This window comes from Sturnus vulgaris, chromosome 5 (assembly GCF_052056855.1).
Source record: "Sturnus vulgaris isolate bStuVul1 chromosome 5, bStuVul1.hap1, whole genome shotgun sequence".
Taxonomy (NCBI): Eukaryota; Metazoa; Chordata; class Aves; order Passeriformes; family Sturnidae; genus Sturnus; species Sturnus vulgaris.
Genome location: NC_142247.1, coordinates 33,704,187 through 33,725,764, shown reverse-complemented (window position 1 = coordinate 33,725,764; position 21,578 = coordinate 33,704,187). Strand labels below are relative to the sequence as shown.

General features: G+C 37.9%; 1 protein-coding gene across 1 annotated transcript in view; it reads right to left on the bottom strand.

The window, feature by feature from the left end:
• The window catches only part of ALDH1L2 (aldehyde dehydrogenase 1 family member L2), a 28,448-nt gene extending 6,870 nt beyond the window's left edge, over nucleotides 1-21,578 (bottom strand). The window contains exons 1-14 of the mRNA XM_014877027.2: nucleotides 21,456-21,578; nucleotides 15,789-15,930; nucleotides 13,778-14,012; nucleotides 10,051-10,216; nucleotides 9,114-9,215; nucleotides 7,986-8,075; nucleotides 7,084-7,218; nucleotides 6,560-6,685; nucleotides 5,077-5,168; nucleotides 4,110-4,257; nucleotides 3,704-3,823; nucleotides 2,434-2,561; nucleotides 810-960; nucleotides 15-85 (exon numbers count right to left, since the gene is read on the bottom strand). Coding sequence (XP_014732513.2) covers nucleotides 15-85; nucleotides 810-960; nucleotides 2,434-2,561; nucleotides 3,704-3,823; nucleotides 4,110-4,257; nucleotides 5,077-5,168; nucleotides 6,560-6,685; nucleotides 7,084-7,218; nucleotides 7,986-8,075; nucleotides 9,114-9,215; nucleotides 10,051-10,216; nucleotides 13,778-14,012; nucleotides 15,789-15,930; nucleotides 21,456-21,506 — 1,757 coding nt within the window. The 5' untranslated portion in view covers nucleotides 21,507-21,578. The remainder of the gene's footprint in view (nucleotides 1-14; nucleotides 86-809; nucleotides 961-2,433; nucleotides 2,562-3,703; nucleotides 3,824-4,109; nucleotides 4,258-5,076; nucleotides 5,169-6,559; nucleotides 6,686-7,083; nucleotides 7,219-7,985; nucleotides 8,076-9,113; nucleotides 9,216-10,050; nucleotides 10,217-13,777; nucleotides 14,013-15,788; nucleotides 15,931-21,455) is intronic.

Genomic DNA, 21,578 nt, shown 5'->3' with positions numbered 1-21,578 from the left:
AAAGTGGTACTCACCCAATTGGCTCTTTCTTAGTGAATGTTAGATTATGGTTTGGCCGAGCCTGATTAATTGGAATTGTAGCACCCTAAAAAACAGAGGATGGACAAATCTTCATAATTATTTATATTTTTAAATACAAATATATTTGCCATGTAAGTATGTTTCAAAAAGCTACAGAGTAGGCTTCAAAACCACAAGCATTTTTCCATCAGGGAAAGAGGCACAGATGCTTCTACTGTATGATTTCCTACTGTGGATATGGCAGCCAAGTCCTGACTGTCAGCTGGATGAAATAGCAGCATAGATTAAAAAAAAAAAGTATGGGAGAACATAAAGTGAGGGTCTGAGGAACAAAAAAAAGCTGGATGATATTCTTGATTGACCTTAAGGATACTGGAGGAAATGCTCTTGAACGTGTGCCACATGCTGTGCCATCAAGCAAACTCACCAGCCTTGGTCAGACTGCAGCAAAACACAAATCTCTGCACTTCTCTGCATGATGAGCACAGTGACATTCTGTCCCATGAATAATCAAGAGCTGACCAAGCAAGTATATCCACTGTGACACCTCACCTGATTTCTTAGATATTTAAAGCCACTAAATCCATACTCCCCAGCTGGAGGCAGAGTATCATTTTGTATTGACAGGGAGACCCATTCAAAGTAAAATTCTAATTTTGCTTTAGTTTTTAATTCCTCAGTTACTTTTTCCATTTAACTGCTTTTTGGCACTGTTTCAGAAGAATAACAACAAAAAAGAAGTGTAGAGAAGCACTGCCATTGGTCATTTCTTTTGTTTATTCACTTGCCTGAATTTTGTCACACCATCCAGCAAAGTATCTGAACGTTTGCACAGACATTCCAATATGAGTCTTCAGAGCCAAAGTGTAGACAGCTCCTGAGTCAATAGATTCTATTGTCGCTAACTCTTCTTGATGTTCTTCCATTAGGTCTGCAAGTCTTTAATAAAAATGTTACAAATCAAAGGGAAATTTAACCACTGACAGGCTGGAATTATATTAGGTGTGGCAAAGAAGCATAATCAAAATAGCATTCCCACTAAATTTGGAGGTGGAGCCACTGCTCCTTAACATCAGTAAGGGATTGAACAATTCCCATTAGTCTGCAAATGCCTTCACACTGGCTGTAAACTGTGCAAACTCACTTGAGGTGTAAGACTGTAGAAAGTATTACTAAGTTGATAATAACTATTAAAGCGTCTCAAAAATGCATCTGCACAGTTTGATAGCTGTACTTATAAGGCACTACTGCTAGTTTAGTGGTCCCCTGTTCAGGCCTGTTTGCATCAATGAATTCTCACATTCAGTCCTTCACATTGTCTCACATGTTTTTCTTCAGTTTCCTTCTGTGATTTGGTACTCAGACATATAATCAATGCTCCTGTGTGATTTTGAGAGCTTTAAAAAGTGCATTTTTGATCCTGCAAAGAGTATTCAAAAATGGATGTGAAACCTGTGAAATTTTCCCATTATGTAAATTCTGACCATTTAAAGCATTTGCAGAGCTGTGGGAAAATGCTCTTTAGTACCTGTTTTAAGTGTATCTTGGAGACCCAGCTATAGGTCAGGGCATTGGCAGTGTTATGTAGAGAATGGATTTGGGCATGTCAGGGACAAAGGAGAAGGTTCCATTTAAAGTGCACTTAATATCTTCTATTAGTGATTCCTTAAGACAAAGCAGCAGAGCTAGGAGCTTTAATGCCACACACATTCTCTTTGGTTCAGCACTCAAAATCCCCAGTTTGTACAGAGGCCAGGGAAGAAGGGGCCTTATTTCAATTAAGGTGGTCCAGAGAGAGCTTTTATCCACTAAGAATGGTTTGCAACATAAACACTCTAGTGTTTTATCCAAGGGAATGAGTTCCCTAAGCAAAGTGTTTAATCCAGGGATAACCTACACAGTGTAGAGGAACTGTATTTTCCGTATACCTAATACAGCTATTATTGCAAATCTTCCAAGTGTAAAACAGAGAAGGAGTTTTCATACCTTAAAATTTTCTCTTTAGGGCAGAGTTGACTTGGTCTCTCAAGTACTCTACATTCCTGATACAAATTAAACACAAGTTTATGCATGCTTTGAATACGTGCACACTTGTGAAAAGCTTAAGTGACCAGGTGTATTTAATGTTCAGTTCTGACTTGCCCATTTTCTCTTGTGATGACTACTAACTGTGTAAGAGTCCTGCAGGCCTTTTTCCATGGCCTGGTCACACATTTTATATGATAAACAAAATTTTTGCTTTCATCCTTTTTTGCTAAGATTCCTGCAATATCTTGTAAAACACGTGGCATTTTTTCAGGAGTAGCAACCTGAAAAAGTAGCTTCTTTCCTCATGTCTACTCATTTATTTGCATGTTTAGACCTGAAAAAGCAATGAAAAGCTCACAAAAATGCAAGCTGTCTTTGACTTACCTGTACAGGATTCGCCCTCTTTCCCTTGCATTCATCTTTCCCCATTCACCATTTTCAAATGCCTCCTTTGCTGCTGCCACTGCCTTGTCAACATCAGCCAGTGAGGCAGAAGACACACTGGCTATTACCTGTGCAAAGGTAGCATTGTGTTAGCTCAAGAAGAAACACTGGGATGCAGAGTGTTACTCCTTCCTCTCAAACTTCTTGACTGGGTATAAGCAAATACTTAATTTTTAACTTAATTACAGTTGTCGTGGGTGAGCCAGGCTGCAAAAAGTCCAGATACAACTGAAGTGGCAGAATTTGGACTCAGCTTTCTCAAGCTTCCTTCTTCTTCAAAGCAAGGTGCATTGTCCCATTGGATGTCACCCTCTCTTTCCATGTGTGACACCAATGTGATATTACAAAAGCTGCAAATCTTTATTTGTGGTATCACAATCTAGTATCTAAACATGCTAAAACAACTCTCACTTCTTCCATTTCTAAGGAATGGAGCTTCTGTTATCTTAAACCACCATAAACATACAGTATTTTAAGATGATTGTGTTCTAGAAACACATGCATTGTAAATCCTAATACAAAATTGTTATGACTTTTCTTCCATTACATAATGAGTTTCAGGAAAAGCATCAGAGTCTTACTTCTGATGATAATGAAATTTCTGTCGTTGATTTCAGCAGACTTTATTTACTCCAGAATTAAATGGCAACTACATGGACATCAAAATTCTCTTCTTTTTAAGTCACAGTTATGAGTTGCTCAATGGGTAGTTCAGGGCTGAAGTACAACAGTATGTATTTTCCTATTGAAAAGTTATTTTTCTTACTGGAAATTTAAAGGGACATTTTAATGCCAAATGTACCCTAAGGTATCAGATTTATTAAAAAAGTAAAAAGAAATGAAGTTGATTACTGACAGGAAATATACCAAATATCCTAAAAGAAACAGTTCTTTAGCAAATAGACTCCAGTAATTTATGTTTGCAAAGCTAAACAAGAATGAAATCAAGGTAAAATATTCAGCTGGGTATGAAAACTGATGAAATAATTGAAGTGGAAGTAGGTTATTTTTGCTTTGCAGCTTGACTCAAATGGAAAAAATGGTAGAATACACAAAATGTGAAGTAAATTGAAACTGAAAATTATTCCTTAAGGTTGCTCAATTTAGTGTATTGTTTTAAAATTAGCAATATTTGGGTAATGTTTTAGATTTTTTAACAGGCAAAAACAATGAAATAAACTGGTATTGATCATATTTAGAAATTACTTACCGATCCATCTGCTGGATTTACAGTGTCAAACGTTTTTCCATCATCAGCATCTATAAATTGCCCATTTATGAAACATTGGTATGGCATATTCACAGTCATATTGTTCATATTTTTTGAAACCTGGGTGAAATAAACAACAAATAATTTCAAATTTATAATAACTAATATTTTAATGTAGCTTAACAAGCATTTGATATCTGCAGCCAATATCCAGACATATTTTAGCCTGTATATGTGGCTGTTAGAAATAAAATGTAATGGGAACCAAATACAGATATATAGAAGTTTGTATAACCAGATATTTGTTTGTTCTCCTACTGCATCAGGCAATCTAATGAAGGTATTGTCTGCCCTCCCCTAGAGCCCAAGGAAGGCTAAGCAGTAAGTGCAAAGTAAAAGGCCTTACATAATTAATGACTAACTCTTCTTCTTTGTCTTCTCCTCTGAGTTTTCTGACAACCATCTGAATAAAGTCTGCAAACTTAGTGGCCATATACACATCTTCATTCTGTAGCTGAAGTCCACTATGCTTCTGTTTGATCTCTTCTAGCATTCTAAAGATTTTGAAGAAGAAGTAAGTTTAATTTAAAATGAAAGAATTCTCCAGACAACGGAATCATTAGAAGGTCAAAAGGGATCAAAACGGGGCCTCAGTTTGTATGCATATGAATATGTGCTTGTGTTTCTCTGACAAGGGCACAGAAGTTATGCATTTTCCTGAAATCTGTTGGTTTAATTGTGGATGCTATGAAAATGTCACTTTTGGAATACTCCTAGGGAAAATTTTGAAAATCAGTTACAAGAAGATATTGATATGCTATTGGAAAATAGTATTTGGGACTACTCCAACCAATATATAGAGGACATTGAGATTGGTAAGTAATCAGCACAATAATCAGTTTGTTTTGAAATGCTGTTTTTTTATTATAGTCTATGTTGCAAAAAGAAGGCAAACGAGGTCGCCCAAGCTGTAACAAACTCAGTGCATCTTTAAGCATGGGCTCAATTCTTTCAGTGAAAAGCTTTTCTTTCCCTCTGGGGAGTTCTTTGCTCAGGTTCCCAGTCAGTCCCCTGGTCTGCAGACACCTGTGGCTGCACAGACAGGTTTGAGCATCACCATGCTCCCCTGGGGATGATGTTCCTGAAATTCAGGGGAATTTTCCTCCAGTAAAAAGAGCAGGATTACATCAATATCTCATAACTTCGGGAGAAGAACTGTACATGTTTTAACTGTACAGGTAAGAAAGGGAATAGTAAGAGTATTGGAAAGCATAGAGGGATTATTTTTTTAACACCACTGAATTAAAGCAATCATGACAACCTTTTTTTCATTAACTTCAGCTATAGAATTTTGTTACTTTGAATATTCTTACCTGACAACATGCATAGAGGATGCTCCAGATTTGAAGAAGTCTGTGGAATCCTCAATCACAGGAACATTGCTTAAAATTCCCTTCCAAATTGCCTAATAATATATAACAATAACAGTGGCAATAATGAATAAACCTCTAATAGCAAAAAGTATTTATCAAACTGTATTTCCTATGGTATCTGTGCCTACAACATATATTTTTTCAAAGGTTTCTAAACCACAAAGTAATTTTAAGAGGGTCTAAAACAGTCTAGAGACATGATGTCAGACAAGAAATTTTTCAGTATAATTAAATGATCAAAATATAGTATTTTGTCAATGGCAATTTTACCCATTCAGGCAAGAAACCCGAATGGTGCAATGCTAAAATTTTCAGGCCCATTTTTAAATTTTTTTATCCTCCAAATAATAAGTTCCCATTGCATTACAGAATATGTCGCCAGTACAGGCAAAGACAGCCTGGGGCACTTTATGAACAGATTGATGGCATTTCAGGCACCTGACCAAAGCTGAGAAGTAGTTTAAGCTGCATGCATGACATGGAGAAATAAACAGTCGAACAACTGGTAATGAATATTTCAATTAATTATAACTGAGTTTCAGAGTCAGCAGGCAGTGTAACCAACTGATGAGTTTACACTTATTTTCATTATTTTCTCAATTATTCAATATCTCCAGGCAGCATTTAGGTTGCTGGCAAGCAGGTTCAAGGTAATCTTGAAGCAGCAGCTTAAAATATTAGTGCATTAAGCTGCCTGACCTGTGCCAAAAGTTAATAACCCTGCAGCAGAGTTAGCACAAGGGAAGACATCTATGATTCATTTGCTCTGGCACAAAACTTCAATGACAAACGTGGCTTTCAGCTAAGCCCCTGACACGACAGAGGGATGGATTTTGGGAGAGGGCAGAAAAGCTCCTCTGTGGCTATGAGTGTTTTCTGCTCCAGTTTTTCCCATCCCTCTGGAGCCTGCCCCTTGTGTGTGATTTGGCAGAAGAGACAGTGCCCACAGGTACAGAGAGAAAACTGCTGCCCTTGGCTTTCAGAGGGCTGAGACTCCCTGGAGCTTGTCCAACAGGCCCATTCTGAGCACATCCTAGTGATGAACACCACAGTGAAGAAAGGATTCCAAGAACTGTCCGAGTCTGCCAGTGTTGAAAACCTCACTCCTGTGAGGTGAAGCTCTGTTTGTCTTTCCTCACTCCCACCTTCATCATTCCTAGACATTTACCATTACTGATCCTGCACTCAGTGTTTTTGTATCACTTGTATCTGAAAGGAAACTTTGTAAAGTGAGACAAATACACAAGTGAATTCCCAGTTCCACCTGAATTAATATCAGTAAATAAAGCTTCACCCCCATATACTTTGAGTAATTTTACAAAAAAATTATTTGCATGACTAAACAAAAGATATGCCTTGCCAAATATAAGTATGTAATGCTTTTGTCTGAATAATATCCCACTAAAGCAGTTTAGTGAATTACTCGGATATCTTCTGCAATCTTTTTCTCCTCTTCTGTAAGTTCCAGGGCAGTTGTTTCATCAGCAGAGAAGTATTTAGATGCAGGGATCATTCTTCCATCCTCAAACTGCAGATTTCTCACTAGTACCTGAAAAACGTGAGGATATGATTTTAAATTGGGAGGTAGTATATCCTTGGGTGAAGAGTATTTAGGCATTAATAGTGATTGAAATAGTGAAATAAATGGCTTGCAGGAAAGCTGATATGATGCAGGCAATTTAGCACAGACCACTTGTACCTGTCTTTCAGATTCTCTCCTAGTAAGAATACATTTTACTCCATATAGGAAACGATTATGGATTGAGTGAAAAGCAAAACATTAAATTAATGTCTTCTCTATAGGATGGTAGAGGATTGATAAACTCCAAGTGAATTAGCTGTCAGTCATTAGCACCTGGATTTATCTAACTTGACAATTCCACACTACTTGCCCTCCTTGCTAAAACTATTCCATCCGCGCTTATGTTTGCCAGACTGAGCACTTACCATCTTTCCATCATTTCCAAAAACGACTAGACCATTCTTTGTCACAAGTCCTGGTCTTGAAGCACCTTTTATTGCCAGCTCTTGTCCAGCAGGCACTGAAGCATCAAGTAATGACGACCCATAAAAAGTAACCATCTAAAAAAAAATGTAATTAAAAGCGCACAGGTTCTAAATGCGCTGCAAAATTTGAATAATTTTATGATACTGTTTTGAAGCTTCAATATAATAGAAATACAATATAATTACCTACACATGAAAAACACATTACAACATTTCTAAATCTTTACAACTCAGAATGTGTAAAACTTTGCAAATTGCCTAAGCCTGCAAAGCAGCTGAACTGTAACAATGTGCATGCTGCAACCAGTGCAGGAAAGGGAGCAGCTTTTGTCAGTGCATGCCCAGAGTGAGGGACCACTCACCCTATAAAATTTCATAGATTTATTTCTGCAAAGTATCTAGGCCCAAATCTCCTTAAAATGAAATCCTCTGTTATTTCAGCAGCTCGCAGTGTTTCATTTTGCTGTCAATACTGTGATGTTGGCCACTGCACATGGGCTGTATTATACTGTAATGCATACCTGTTTCCCAAAATGACTGGCACAGCTTGGTTCTAATCTTGGTACCTTTGTACCATGTCTCTTTTTCTTTTTTCAGATATTGTACTTATCTTTCTTCAAATTAAACTAATCTGCAATTTAAAAACTCTTAACTGCTATGTTCTGTGTATTTCTTTGGATGCCTGTTCTAGATACACAAAAACCACATAGTCATCAAATTAGAGCTACTCCAATGTAACAGTCATTCGTATTCACCTGTATGCAGACATTTTTAATTTTATAATAAAAAAGAGTCAAAAAGAGGGTATAGAGAAGAATATTCTTCTGGTTTTCAGATCATACCTGTCCATTTATTGTTGTCCATGCTCCAGGCACTTTATCATGCCCTCGAATCCAATTGTGCAAAGCTGTAGCAGGTTGGTCCCAGGAGATCTAGGAAATCAAGACATGTCAGGATGCACCACTGCACCTTCTCAACCACAAACAAGATCATCCAATGTGGTAGGGATGCTTAGATAAAGTAATTTTAATCTGGAAATTCAACTATTTCAATTAATTTTTTTATCTGTTGTTTGTATGGCCTGTGTTATTTTTTGGCACTAGAAGGAAAGGTGCCAAAACTTCCTTTTCCTAAAATCCTATTTCTGGTAGAGAATTTCGTATGGCCTGTAGGCAAACAAAGAGAATGATTTTGACTCAATGTTGTATTCCCAAGTGCCAGGACTGAGAGACAGGACTTCAGTAGTGGAAGGGGTGAAAAAGTAATCCAAGTGAAAAGCCAAAGCCTGAGCAAAAAGAAGTCCGAGTGGTTTATTGAAGGCAAAGTGTCCGAGCATAGACATGCAGGACATTGAAATCTGAAGTCGTTGAACTCAGAGTGAAAGTAGTTTATTGAAGTCTGTCATTGTTCTCACAGCTGAGCCTTATATAATGTTACAGTTCCAAGCAGTTACAGCTCTGAGCAGTCACATCTCGAAGCAGAATTTTTCCCACTAGCACAGAATCAGCCTATTGTTGGAATGACTTGGCAGCCTTACAAAACCCCATCGTTTCAAAGACCTCTCTAGCTGAATATGCTGTGCCTTTTCATGCCTACAAGCTCCTGTTCTGGGCCATAATATCTTGTTCTGCTGTGCTTTCTGTTCCATCTCCCATTTGTTTTCCCACAACAAGTATGGTCGCTTATTAAGAATCCACTGACATTGCAGCTGCTTCTTAGCTGTCTGTGCATTATCCCGAATAGGACACCAAGTTTCTAAATACATTTAACTGCTGAAAGGAAAATGGAACTTAACCTAGGGCTCGATTACATGCATCCTAAGAGGTATCCCAGGAAAAAGAGGTGAGGAAACAACTCAGTTAAAATTCACGTTAACTCCATATTGCTGCTACTTTAATCTGAGCTAATAACTTTTCTAGCCATGCAAAAAAACCCAAAAAACAAAAAACCACAGTGTTACTTCACACTACCTCTGCATTTTCCTTTTTCTGGATCCCTTCATATGTTGCCCCTTCTTCAGGCTGAGGTATACGAGGGGCCTTACCATGAGCAATTAGATTTACAGCTTCCACCTATGAGAAAAAGATTTAATGTTAGCTTGGTTCACCTCTTTTTCCTCAGTCATACTTAGGAATGGCAGCAAAAGACTTTCTGTCACAAGGTGAATTGGTTTGGGCTTTTTTAAACCTAATATTTCCAAACTCTAAGGGACCAGTGCTGCCCTGATTAAATATTTGTTTTTCCTTGGGCTTCTTTGACAAAATAAATTTGTCACCCTTCAGAATTTCATGGGAGTACCTAGTCACCAAACTTAGAGCAGCTGTCTGAATTCTTCAGAACAAACATGTGGCTCAGTATGATTACATTCAACTTTTTCCTTTTACTCTCTGCAAAAAGTTATTTTTCTGCATTTAAATGGAGGGAGAAAAAAATCCTCTGAGGAGCAATGATGAGTCTTTTTTGTGCATTTTCTTTTATTCATTCCAAAAAAATACAAAAAATGATAAGCATAGAGAAACCAAAGCAAATCCACCAGGACTCTGAGCTTTGAACACCATGCTGCCTTTTTTCCTTAAAAATCTCACACCTAATTTTTTTTTGTTGCTGAGCCTTTAAAAGATTTTGTCTTGTAAAAGCATTTAAGAAACGTATGGAAAGGGCCACATTCCAAACAAATTCATCTCCTTGCCATCTGTGGAAACAGAATATGCTCTGCTTGCTGTCAGCAACAAATATTCTGAGGTCACATCCTCAGCTGTTGTGCAGCCACACAGCTCCAGTGAAGTCGAGGATTTGGCTGAGTATCACAACCTCTGTCTTTCCAAATGCATACATCTTGTCTATATTTCCTTTACTTTTAACCTCTTCTCGTCTTAAAAAGCTGGCATTTAGTACAGTTATACATACCATAGCCTTTATTCCTTCTGGGAAAAGAAACCGGTTATATAGGTCATCCACTGTATCATTTTGGCCAACATCACATTCTCGCTGCAGAAGTACTGGTCCAGTGTCCAAACCATCATCAGCCCAAAAAATAGTAAATCCTGCTTTCTTATCTCCTTGAATTAAAGTCCTGGGCATAAAAAAAAAAGACTTACAGTAAATACAGACAAAATGAAAGTAGTTAGGAATATCAACTCACATGTTACACATTCATTTTCTTCAGGAAGATAGAAAAGAAAATGCTAACAATCTTTGCTATACACTCACTGCTCACTCCACAGTCAGGAATCCACAGTTTTGACACTGTTGATATGTGGTTTCCACAAAGTGACATAGAAAATGCTGCAATTGAACACAGGCTGTGTCACACAGTTCATTGTGATAATAATTTTTACAGTATTATTAATGGTAAGACACTCAGAGCAAAAGGTGTGCAACAGTTATGACAGTATTTGAAAGATGGAAGCATCTAACAGAATATTATAATTCATGATTGTTAACTGTAATTAGCTAAGCCTCATGGCTCATCTGTAGGTCAACATGAAAGTACATTTGTCACACAGCTGAAAAGGAGTTAAACTCAGAGTGGAAAATTATGAATATGCAACTGTTTAAGGAAAAATTATTAACGGAATTAGAGCTATCCAGCCAGATTCTCAGCTGCTGTGCAGGAACATAGCAATGCTTACATTAGATCTGTGCTGATTTACCTCAGCTCAGAATCTGCCTCTGCATTCAAAGGGAACTTCAGCCACCTAAAATTTTGCAGCTCTCCTTTGGTGTGTGTCTCAGAATGATGGAAAATCAGACTGAAATGTGCTTAAAGGAGCAGCCAGAAACTATGAGAAAAATATTTCCTGTATGGTTTTAATCATTTGTCTGCATGCAAACACCAGTGCTATTTTAAGTAATACATATCTCATATAAGTATCCCCTCAGCAGTCCATGTTGTAACAGGATCGTCTGAGATCTGGCTTATACACAGTAAAATTCATTATTAATTATAAGCACTGAAAGATACATTATCAAAATGAGCGAAGTACACTAAAGTACATATGGGCTGAACAAGGGATGAACTCCAAAGACAGCTGGGGAAGTTGGCAGGTGTAAGAGAAGTGAAATCTTACAGAAGTTTGGCTAACCCATATCAGATCTTTCACATATTTAAGCAGCCTTTCTTCTGTTTTTCATTATGCAAAAATTCCAAAAGTGTGAGAAATGGATGTCCTCAGCATGGAGAAGAAGGTTTTATGAGCAAATGTCTCTGATGCTGAATAGGTGATAAGGTAAGAACTATTGTGTGCCCCCTCCTCTGTCCACCAGCTCCCTCCACAAAGGGCTGCTGATAACAGAGTGGCAGCACTGAAAGACTGCAAAGCAAGTGAGTGAGGAACCCTCAGGGCCCTTGTTTGCACCTGGTTATGTTTAGCCATGTTAAACATAATTCCCAAAGGTTTTCTTCGTTATACTGTGGGGATAAAGGATCTCATCAGCACCAGGGCTGTGGCCACAATATGTGAAAGCAGTGATTAGAGCAAGGGATGAGAGGGTGAAACCCTAGAACAGTCAGCCAAGGCCAAATCCTAGTTTAGTTTAAAGGCCTTGGGACAATGACCTTTACTTGAGAAGACAGAAGCAGATAGATTCCTTTTGCAGAAGGAATATGAAAAATAGAGGAAGATGCAGTGATACAACATGGCAATACATTCCATTTCTGCAAACCTTTGACTCAAGGACTTCCTGAAGGAGAGTTTATATCTACACCTTACTGTGAAATACCTCTTGAACTTTCTCCTCCATAAAAGCATCCTTTTAGAGCTCTCTAGATATGAGGTCACACAATTTAATCAGAGACTGCATGAAGTAAAAGTACCTCTTTATTTGGAAAAATCTGCTACCTGATGTCTTTGCTGGCTGCTCCCTGACTTTTGACTAGAATGAGCAATCCTTCCCTGTTCACTTTTCCATATCTTTTATGGCTCAACACACAGCTAGAGTGTGTTCTTCCCAATGACCTCTTTTCCATTCTGAAGACTACATAATTTGTCTTCAGTCATGTGAAAGCTGTTCTATACCCTAGACCATCTTTCTTAGCCTTTTCAAACTTAGCTAGTTCATATTCCAACTGAGATGCAGACAGTATTTAAGATCACAGAATATTCCGAGTTGGAAGAGACCCACAAGGGCCATTGAATGAATGGATCCTTCCATGGTGTCTTTTCTGAGTAACAACAATTAATACTGCTTACATATAATCAGGGTTTTTTTTCCCTTGAGTGTATTGTGTTGTTTTTAACTTTGAATTTGACCTGTCATTTTCTTACTCTCATATTTTCACATTTACTCATTTGCACAGAAAGTGTATTCTTTATCACAGATTGAAATCAGAATAATTGATCTAAAGTTTCTTGGCTTTCTCTTTCTCTTTTTTAAAACTGGTACTGCTTTTGCTATTTCCCAGTCATCTGCATCAACATAATCTTAAGAATCAGAAGCATTGCAGGTCATCTCAAATCTGCAAGTTCAAATTTGCTGAAGTCTGGTGGTCCTGACAAAGAAATTCTTATTCCTTCATCAGTTCACTAAAATGTATTCTACTCAAAGTTCAGTTTTGTTTTGACTTACTCTACACCAAGAAGGACTGTAGGATAGTAACATCTTCTCCATGCTCCTCCATCCTGAATATCAATACAGATTTTCTACTGGGGTATTTTCCTTGATAAATACCTTTGTTAAATCACACACCTCTATCACTTACATACCTCCCACCTTTAACATATTAGGAGGAATTGTTATTGTTAAATTTTGTGGCTTAAAAAGCTGTTTCTTTATTTCTTTTCTGGACTGTCTCAGTCTCATTTTCCACTGCTATGCTATTTTACTATACACACTTGGACACAACTGATACTTTTGGAAGTCTTTACCTCTCTAATAGTCTCATTAACACCTCTCTTTAAGTATTTCAGCTTAGTACTTTTTCCAGGAAGGATTAAAATTAACAAAACAAAACTAAGTATGCTTTTGCTTTGAATCTACAATGCTGTGGATTCAGATAATCACCATGCTGCCTGTAAGATTTTTTAAAATTGTTTCTTCATATTTAGATAACTTCTTATTGAATTTAGACACTAAATAATAATATAATTATTATTTCTCATCATATTATTTTTATCATATTATTATGATAATGTTATTTCTGTTGTCATAGGATTTGAGTCTATTGTGATCATTATTGCAGTGTAGCTCTTTCAGGGTGGTGATGTGAACCTACTTTGTGCATTGAGAGATAAGGTTTTATTCTTGTGGGTTCTCTTCTGTCTTCTCCCTTCCACTCTGTGAAATCTTAGTGTCTGCATCAAACCCCCCTGTGATAGTTATCTAGTGTTTGTGGAGATGAGCCACAAGGGCAATGTCCTGCTTATGGAAACACCAGACTGTCGATTTGTGCATGTGAGTAAAACATATGAATGTACAGATCCACTGCTCTTCCCAGAGCAACAGCTGAACTCGCACTGGAAATAATAATGAATCCTAGGTATGAAGTGCAGTTCATGCACCAAATAGTCAGCTGCTCCACAGAAGTTCCTTCAGAGCAGTTGCAAGTCAACAGAACTGCATCACTTACAAGAGGAATGGGTGCAGACCAACATCCTAATGTGACAAACACGAAGTTTCCATGCACAGAACTCACCAGTTGATTGCAGAAGCTCCTCGGTGGCGTGGTAGGATGGATGGATGGTAAATAATAGAGCCATGTTTTGGGCAGTTAATAACATCCATGGGGATAAACTGTGTACAGAATGGAAGGACATTTAACTCTGCTCCAACTGATTTGTAGGCTGCAACTACTTCCTGGATAGATTTGCCTTTAGCTCTCCATTTGGGGAACTTGAAAACAGGAGTGCCGTCCTTCTCCGCTGCCAGTGCTGCGGGGCAAGAACAGATTAGCTCTTTCATTTTGTGTTAAAAATTCAATCAGAGACATATCACATGACAACTCAAGCAGATCATCAAGAATGTGATTGCAGAGTGCCCTTCTGTTTAAAAACTTTTGTGCTTGGAAATATTTTATTCATTCTGTCTTTGATTCTCATTCCTACTGTTTATGTCAATCCCAGCTTACAGTTCACTCTTATGACTTGGCTAGTAAGTACCAATGAAAGCAGAAAAGACATGTATTCTTACTTTACTTTCTCTTTTTGTTTGTGAAATTTGGTCTTGAGCTTGACCTGAAGCATCTTTAAACCTGTTGATTTAAGTCATAAGTAAATACTTGTTTAAATGTCATTCCATGCAAGTTAGTGTGTACTGAAGTTACTTTCAGAAATAAAGACTGTAGCTGTCTGAGGGCACAGAAAAGTTAAAAAGACTTGAGATTTAAGCTTTTGAGTCATCTGGAAGTAAAAGGTAGTGAAGTTTAATTTCCTTTTTTTCCCCTAATCAGGAGAGATTGGACTAAACTAATCCTGCAGTTTTAGTTAAAATAAATATATGATTGAAAGATTGGAAGATTTACTTAGTTACATTTGTTAGTGTAACAACTGTGCAAGAATAATTTATATAATGTAAACAAGTTATATAAATTGTATATAAATTTTTTATATAACATAATCCAACTAGACATAGATAATAAATTTTCTGTTTTCTAAACTAATAGTTGCCTTCTCTAATTCTTCCAAAGTATGATTAAATCTTTTAATGAGGTAGAGTTAAGAATTACATGCTAGTCTGTGAACACCACAGCACTGGTAAGCAAAATTTATGTTTGATTCTTCCCTCATGAGATTTTCTGTAAAAACATGTCAGAACCACACACAAAAAAAAAAAAAAAAAAAAAAAGAACCCCAACCAAAACCAAGACAGACTTCAGACTTGAAACAGCTCATGGAATGCAGTTTTGATTTAAGCTTATCCATAAAAGTACATTCCATTCTGGCACTTCTATTTGCTGATCATATTAACTCACTGTCTTTGTGTCACTGAAACAAAAAACAAAAAAAGTGACAATTCAGATGGTTCCAAATTAGCTTCTTTGCCATGCTGGGGTCTGAGTACAATAAGTGCAATTCTGAATAAGCAAAACTTCTTATTCTGAATAAGCAAAACTTCTTTCTTTAGTAAACCTAGAAAATCGTTATGCACCTCAAAAATGGAAAAAGGGAGAGCAAAGCCTCCTCCAAACTTTTGGATGTGTTTTCCATAGTCCAGGTGGAAGAGAAATAGGCTCTGCAGGTACACTGCCACATACAAACTTGTCAAAAAGGCAGAAAGCCAGGGATAAACAATCATCTCCATGCCTTAAGTGTCCCAGAGAGCACAGTGAAGCAGGTGACAAATATTTGCACTTGAATACAGGCTGGGCAGCTATTTGCTCTAAAATACAGATCTTTCTCAGAGTTATTACCTCTAGGGTGTACATTCAAATAAGATATCCAGATTAATTTTGTTTTTCCAATATCTTAATAAATAGCCCTGCATGTTTAGAAACTACTTTAAAAGTTGCTTTTTTAAAGTAATGACAAACTGACGAGGTTAAACTGGTTCTGGGACTGGTGTTTGTTAAAGCATAGTTCTTGTATTGGATTTAGTGAAACTAAAGCAATATATGCAAGTCATTCCCATATAGATATAACCTTCTCATGAAAAGGCAATTTTGTTATGTATACCTGTAATTTTAACATTTGGATTCAGGTTACACTTACCCAAAGGATCAGCTTGTCCATTCTTGTCAGGCACGGTGAATACGCCCACAACTTTATGTCCCTCTTTTCTCAGTTTGTTATAAACTTCTTGTCCAAAAATACTTTGACCTATAAGGGCTAGCTTTAGCTTATGTTGATAAGCCTGGTAAAAAGAATCAAAACAAAACATGTTCTAGGATGCAAAGAAAGAAAATATGTTGTTGCTTACATTTCTGTCTTGCTCTGTCTTTGTCAATTTTCAGTTTGATTTAAAATGGAGTAGTCTTTTCTAACCTAATGACCTTTGAAGGAATAATAATCAATTTTTTGAGATTAATGACAGGCAGCATAAAATTCAGAGATAGTATACTTCACATGAAAGTATCATCTGATACTGTCACTGACGTTTATATGGCTTTTTTAGAATTTTCATTGACAGACCCACTGCTTCTTATGAGAGGCTCCATGATCTTATCCATAGTCAGGAATGAAAATACATCTTTTGAAACATACATATAATATTTTTCTAGGCATAATTTATGTGGCTGGAACATGCCCTCTAAATACCTGTAATTAAACAGAGGTATATTCTTTGTGGTTAACATGTATAGGCTAAAGAAGACAAACTCGCATTGTTCCAGCCAAGTTAAAAGTGATGATCATCTATTTGATCCTCCTACAAGCAAATAAAGGTGCTAAAGGTGAGGTTCCCTTGCTGGACTTCTACTGCCTGCTGCATTTGGATCCCAGTACACTGAACATGTGATTTAAGCTTCCTCAGGCTGAGCAGGTGCAAGTAACCAGTGCCACTTTTTAAAAATTTTATGATAGTTAGAATAATAACACAATGATGATATCAGAATCTCAGATATTGCTGTTTTTCAAGTGATTGCTTCCTGAGAAAACGACTTTTTCCTGCAGAGTCCTTTTAGATTTATGTGACAGTTGTGCTCCTCTCCCACCCTACCTCCAGTCCCTCATCTCTAACACGTCCTTTATCCCAGAATTAGTACTCCTGTAGCTGCAAGAACTGCATTAGGGTACTGAAGTAAGCAGGCACCAACATAAAAAAACCTGGCTTATTCTTAACTGGATCTATTCACTGGTCTAGCTCATAGCATTGCCATGAGTCCTAACATAGGGCCAGTGGGGGAGCAGGAATGAGTCTGGCAGAAGGGTGGTAGTGTCTCTGTACACTCTGTCTTTGCATTTTTAGTCAGCTTTCGGAAAAGGAAAACTGGAAACCTTTAAAAAACAAATGGACTATCAGACCTGGTTAAAAAGGAAAGGTCCACACAGAATAAACTGAAAACTTATTTTCCCCAAAGCTGAATCTGGCACAAACTATTCCTAGACACAAACCATACAGATCCGTCCTCTTAGGAGGCCTGAATGAAAAGTAGGAAATAAATCCACACACTCCCCACCTTTGTTCTTAACTTCATTTTCACAACTGGACTTCCATTTTTTCCTTAAGACTCATTGGGGGAATCAAGGCATTGTATGAATGAATATTTGTTTTGCTTGTAAGTTGGTGTTTGTTATGTTTATGTCTTACCTCCTCTTCCCTTTCTTAGGGTGCTGGGACATGAGGATACTTTTACTGAGTGGGTTATTGATTTGAGGATAACAAATGGTCTGCACTGCCCAACAGATCATATGACAAAGAGAAATGTCCTGAAAAACAGGTTACTTAAAACCACAATCTACTGCAAGTAATTTCACATCTCACATATTATGGATGTGTTTTCCTGGTTTCAGGTTACATTTTTGTTGTGCAGCTGGCTTTAGAAAAGGGAGTTATGAATTGGTAGGTTCCATTATAGGAATATTGAAGTGTGTTTTTTATTTCTTTTTATATAAAACAATAGGAAATAATTATTTGTGCTAGAGGTGATATTTTCCCTGAGAATGAAACTGCATAGTAAAACTGTCCTGTATTGCAGCATTACTCAGCACTAGTGCCACTGCAGTAGAAGGAAGCAGTAAGATGGAAAGGTGGACATAACTCAGGCCCTTGCAAAATCAGACTGTTATAATTGGCTGGTAAAAAATGTCTGTGAGACTGGTGATGATAGCATTACTAACCAACACTGCACTGCTGGCAGCTATACCTCAAATATTGTCCATTGTTTTGTTCTTAACAAAGAACAGTGAATTCCTTGTTCTGAATTACAACTTATCCTTGCAATCCTTATTCAGCAAGGCCAAACAGATGCAGGTGGTGCTCATTATCAATGCTTTATGACAGACGCCTTTACCATTACAGTGGAAATGTTGCTGCACTACAAAAACCAATTATTAGATTTTCCCAAGTCTTTTAACTATAGCAGGCAAATTGGAGAAAGATTAACCTGCTGGATCACTGAACACGTTTAGCATGGTATGAAAACCTCTGATTTCTGTACTATGTTAACTAGTGCCCAACTAGTATATTGAATAAAGGTTAAAAATAGTCCAGATGAGAATTACTTATTCTACTTCTGTCCTTTCATTAACATCTTTCAGTAAGAACACAAGACTGGAAGGGATCTTCTTAGCTAATAAATCTTTTCCTCTGCCATCACAAACAATCATGTCAAATTATTGCTTTTATAAATCTACCCGACCTCCTTTTCAAAGCACTTTTAAAATATTCACTGCTGTACTTTGCTGCTTTTCTGATACTTGGACAATCTTCTTGTAATTTTAAGTCCAAATTTATGTAAATCAACATACTTTCAATAAAGCTACATGTTTAATTTGTGCTAGTTGTGGAACTGAATCAACAAATGGTGAGAAGCAGAGAACACAGTCTTCAAATACAAATAAAAGTACAAATAAAGAAACCTCACCAAACCCAAACTGAAACTGGAAAGACTGAGAAGATTGCAGAGTGAGAAAGTTTGTAGTGCACAAAAACATTAGCCTGGCAATAAATCAGCTTTGCTGTCTCACAGAAAGTAACTCAAATGGGGACTGCTGGGCTGGTAACTGTGACCAGTGATTCTTGAGTTCTCTCTCCACTGAATGGTACAAAAGTATGGCATGACATCTGATTAGACTGCTCGTGCATTAACATTCACTGCCATCAATAGAAGGCAGGAGATAAACCCAGAAGTCGGCCAAACAGGATTTCTACTGCGAAATAAAAAAAGGGAAAGAAATCTGTGTGGAAGGGCTTGTACACTCAGTCCTTCATTTTTTGAAACAAGTGCATGAGATGTTATAGCCATTCATATTTTCTTTTGGAAACTCTCTTTAAGCATTTTTACCTAAAATGAGTTCGATTGGTGGAAGTGGGAAATTTCTGTAGAAGAATTTAATGTAGACATAACACCCAATTAAAATGGAAAGTTCTGTAAGATGACACAGAGAAGAAATATAGTTTGGTGTTTTCTACAGAAATGGGACATTTTGGCCAGTATGCCATCACTAGTATTCATCATGAACCTTTAGAAAGAAATTCTGTTGAAGAACACCAAAACAATCTTAGTTTTGAATAATGTGCTAAATGGATACTCCATCATTATCACTAACATACAAAGAGATTAAACTTTTTATTGTTTTTGACAGTGATGTTAAGAGATTATATTAGACTTCTCTTACAGTTGGCTGGCTGACTATGAAAGTGTAGCATGCATGAACAGTGCATGTGAAGATTAATGGTCATGTACCACCAGAGTGGATCTTTTGCTGCACTTTTGTAAGATTACCCGATTCCTAGTTTTAGTAAACAATGCAGTTCAGGTGGCTTAGAGAGATCCAGCCTTTTTTAAATGGCTAATCATAGAATAATACAGTTATTATGGCAGCACTGCCAAAATACCAGATTTTAGATAATTAGTTTTCACTCTAGTGTAATTCTGTTGATTTCACTGTCTGAACTTTTAATTTCTTTTTTAACCTTCTATTTTGTTTGTAATGCAACACAGATTAACAGTGATTTTGTTTCTTTGACTCAAGTACTAATGATTTGAATGAAGTAAATAAGATAAAGGATAAAGAATGATAAAATAAAATAAAGCATAAAGTGTTTGTACAAGCAGTCTTATCTTGAATGCTCAACGTGTCTGTAAGTTCACCTGTGTTTCACTACCTCAATACAAAAGCATGGATTTAAGTTTAACTTCTGCATTTTAAAATTGTGTCCGTATGATCTCTTGATACCATATTGGAATTTATTTTAAAATAGCTCATTAAAAGTTAAATAATATTTTAATGTTTTATTCCATTCTGGTTCTCTTTTCCCCCTGAAGCATTTAAACAGAAATAAAACCAACAAATAGAATTAAGTACTGCATAGATGGCAGCCTGACAAATTCTGGTAACTATCTTGTCAAGTTCTAGTTCCTAGAAATGGGCGATAAGTCCAACATCTACATTTTCTTCTCTAAGAAGAGTCTAAAGCTACAAAATCTCCCCACAGGAGAATATTTATTTTTTGGACAAAAATAATTTTCTGCTATTGCCTCTTTTGTATGTGCATCTAAACTTCAATTGGTTATCAGCTGCTAATTAGATTTCCTGAAAATTAAGATTTTGTAACTACTACTCTAGGTACAAACCTTACTACCAAAAAGATTACAGTATTTTACTTCGTTTGCATAAGAATTTAGTAAAGCTAAAAATATTTGAATGATACATCTTTTTAAAATTATCATAGAAAGATGCTTCTTTTGAAAAGCAGTACTGCAACTTTATTTCTATTGAGATCCCCATACATGTGCTAAATTCCAATCCCTGCAAATAGAAACCCATAGTAGAGCCCCGCCCCCATCTACATACACATCCAGGGCAATGTGTTCCCACCGTTCATTCATCCTCACTTTTTTTGGCACTGCTGGTTGCATTTCCAAAAGGCTTTTCTATCGCCTTCCATGCAGATACCATCGGAGGATTGCTGTCCTCACACAAAACTGAGCAGCCAAACGCGAAACAATGAACAATCTCCAGGGAAGAAAAAAAAATCCCCCAGGCCTCATTCAACTTGCCAGACCTGCACATCTGGACAATTTGGACTGGACAAGGCTTTCAGGGAGCGGTTACTTGCACGAGTTCTGCTATCTATATATGCAACAAGACGTAAAGAGAATGGCTTGAAACAAACGGTCAGAGCTGTAAAAGACCAAATCATGGGGTGCAGAGGAATTTAGGCCATCAACTTCAACCCTGAGCAGCCCCCACTATCCCCGAGCTATGAACTGGCGATGAGACGGTCACAAATGAGACAGGCCAGAGCGGGGGGCTTCTCTCTGGCACTGGGAACGAGCACGGTCCCTTCAAACTGAGAAGACACAGCCTTCAGCTTCTCTCAGGGCAAACCCAGCAGGAGGGAGGCAGAGAACAGCTGCATCACATTGTTCACGACACGCGATTACGGGGCACTGCCACAGCATCGCTGTGCAGCTTCCAGGCACATCCCTGCAAGATGCAGCGCCCAGATGATGGCTGCGATCCCGCTCGCGAGCAGCCGGGCAAGATGCAGCCTCTGCACCCACACCGAGCCCTTTCCCGAGCCTGCCGTGCCTCTACGCGCTTTGCTCAATCCTCGGCACGGACAATACTCATCACAACCAGGAAAAAAGCCGCTCCCGCCATCCCCCTCCTTGCCCAGCCCCCGGTTGCCCCCGACCGGTTGGCTCCGGGCTCGGCTGGGCGCAGCACGGCGGGACCCAGGTCCGCGGCCGCCCCTCCCGCGCCACTCACCGCAGCCGTGGTGCAGATGGTCCGCAGCAGCCGAGGGGGTGCCCGCAGCATCTTGCGGCCGTCCTGCCAGCACCGAGCCGGCTCCGCGGCCGCGGCGAGAGCCTCGTCTGATGCAACCCGCGC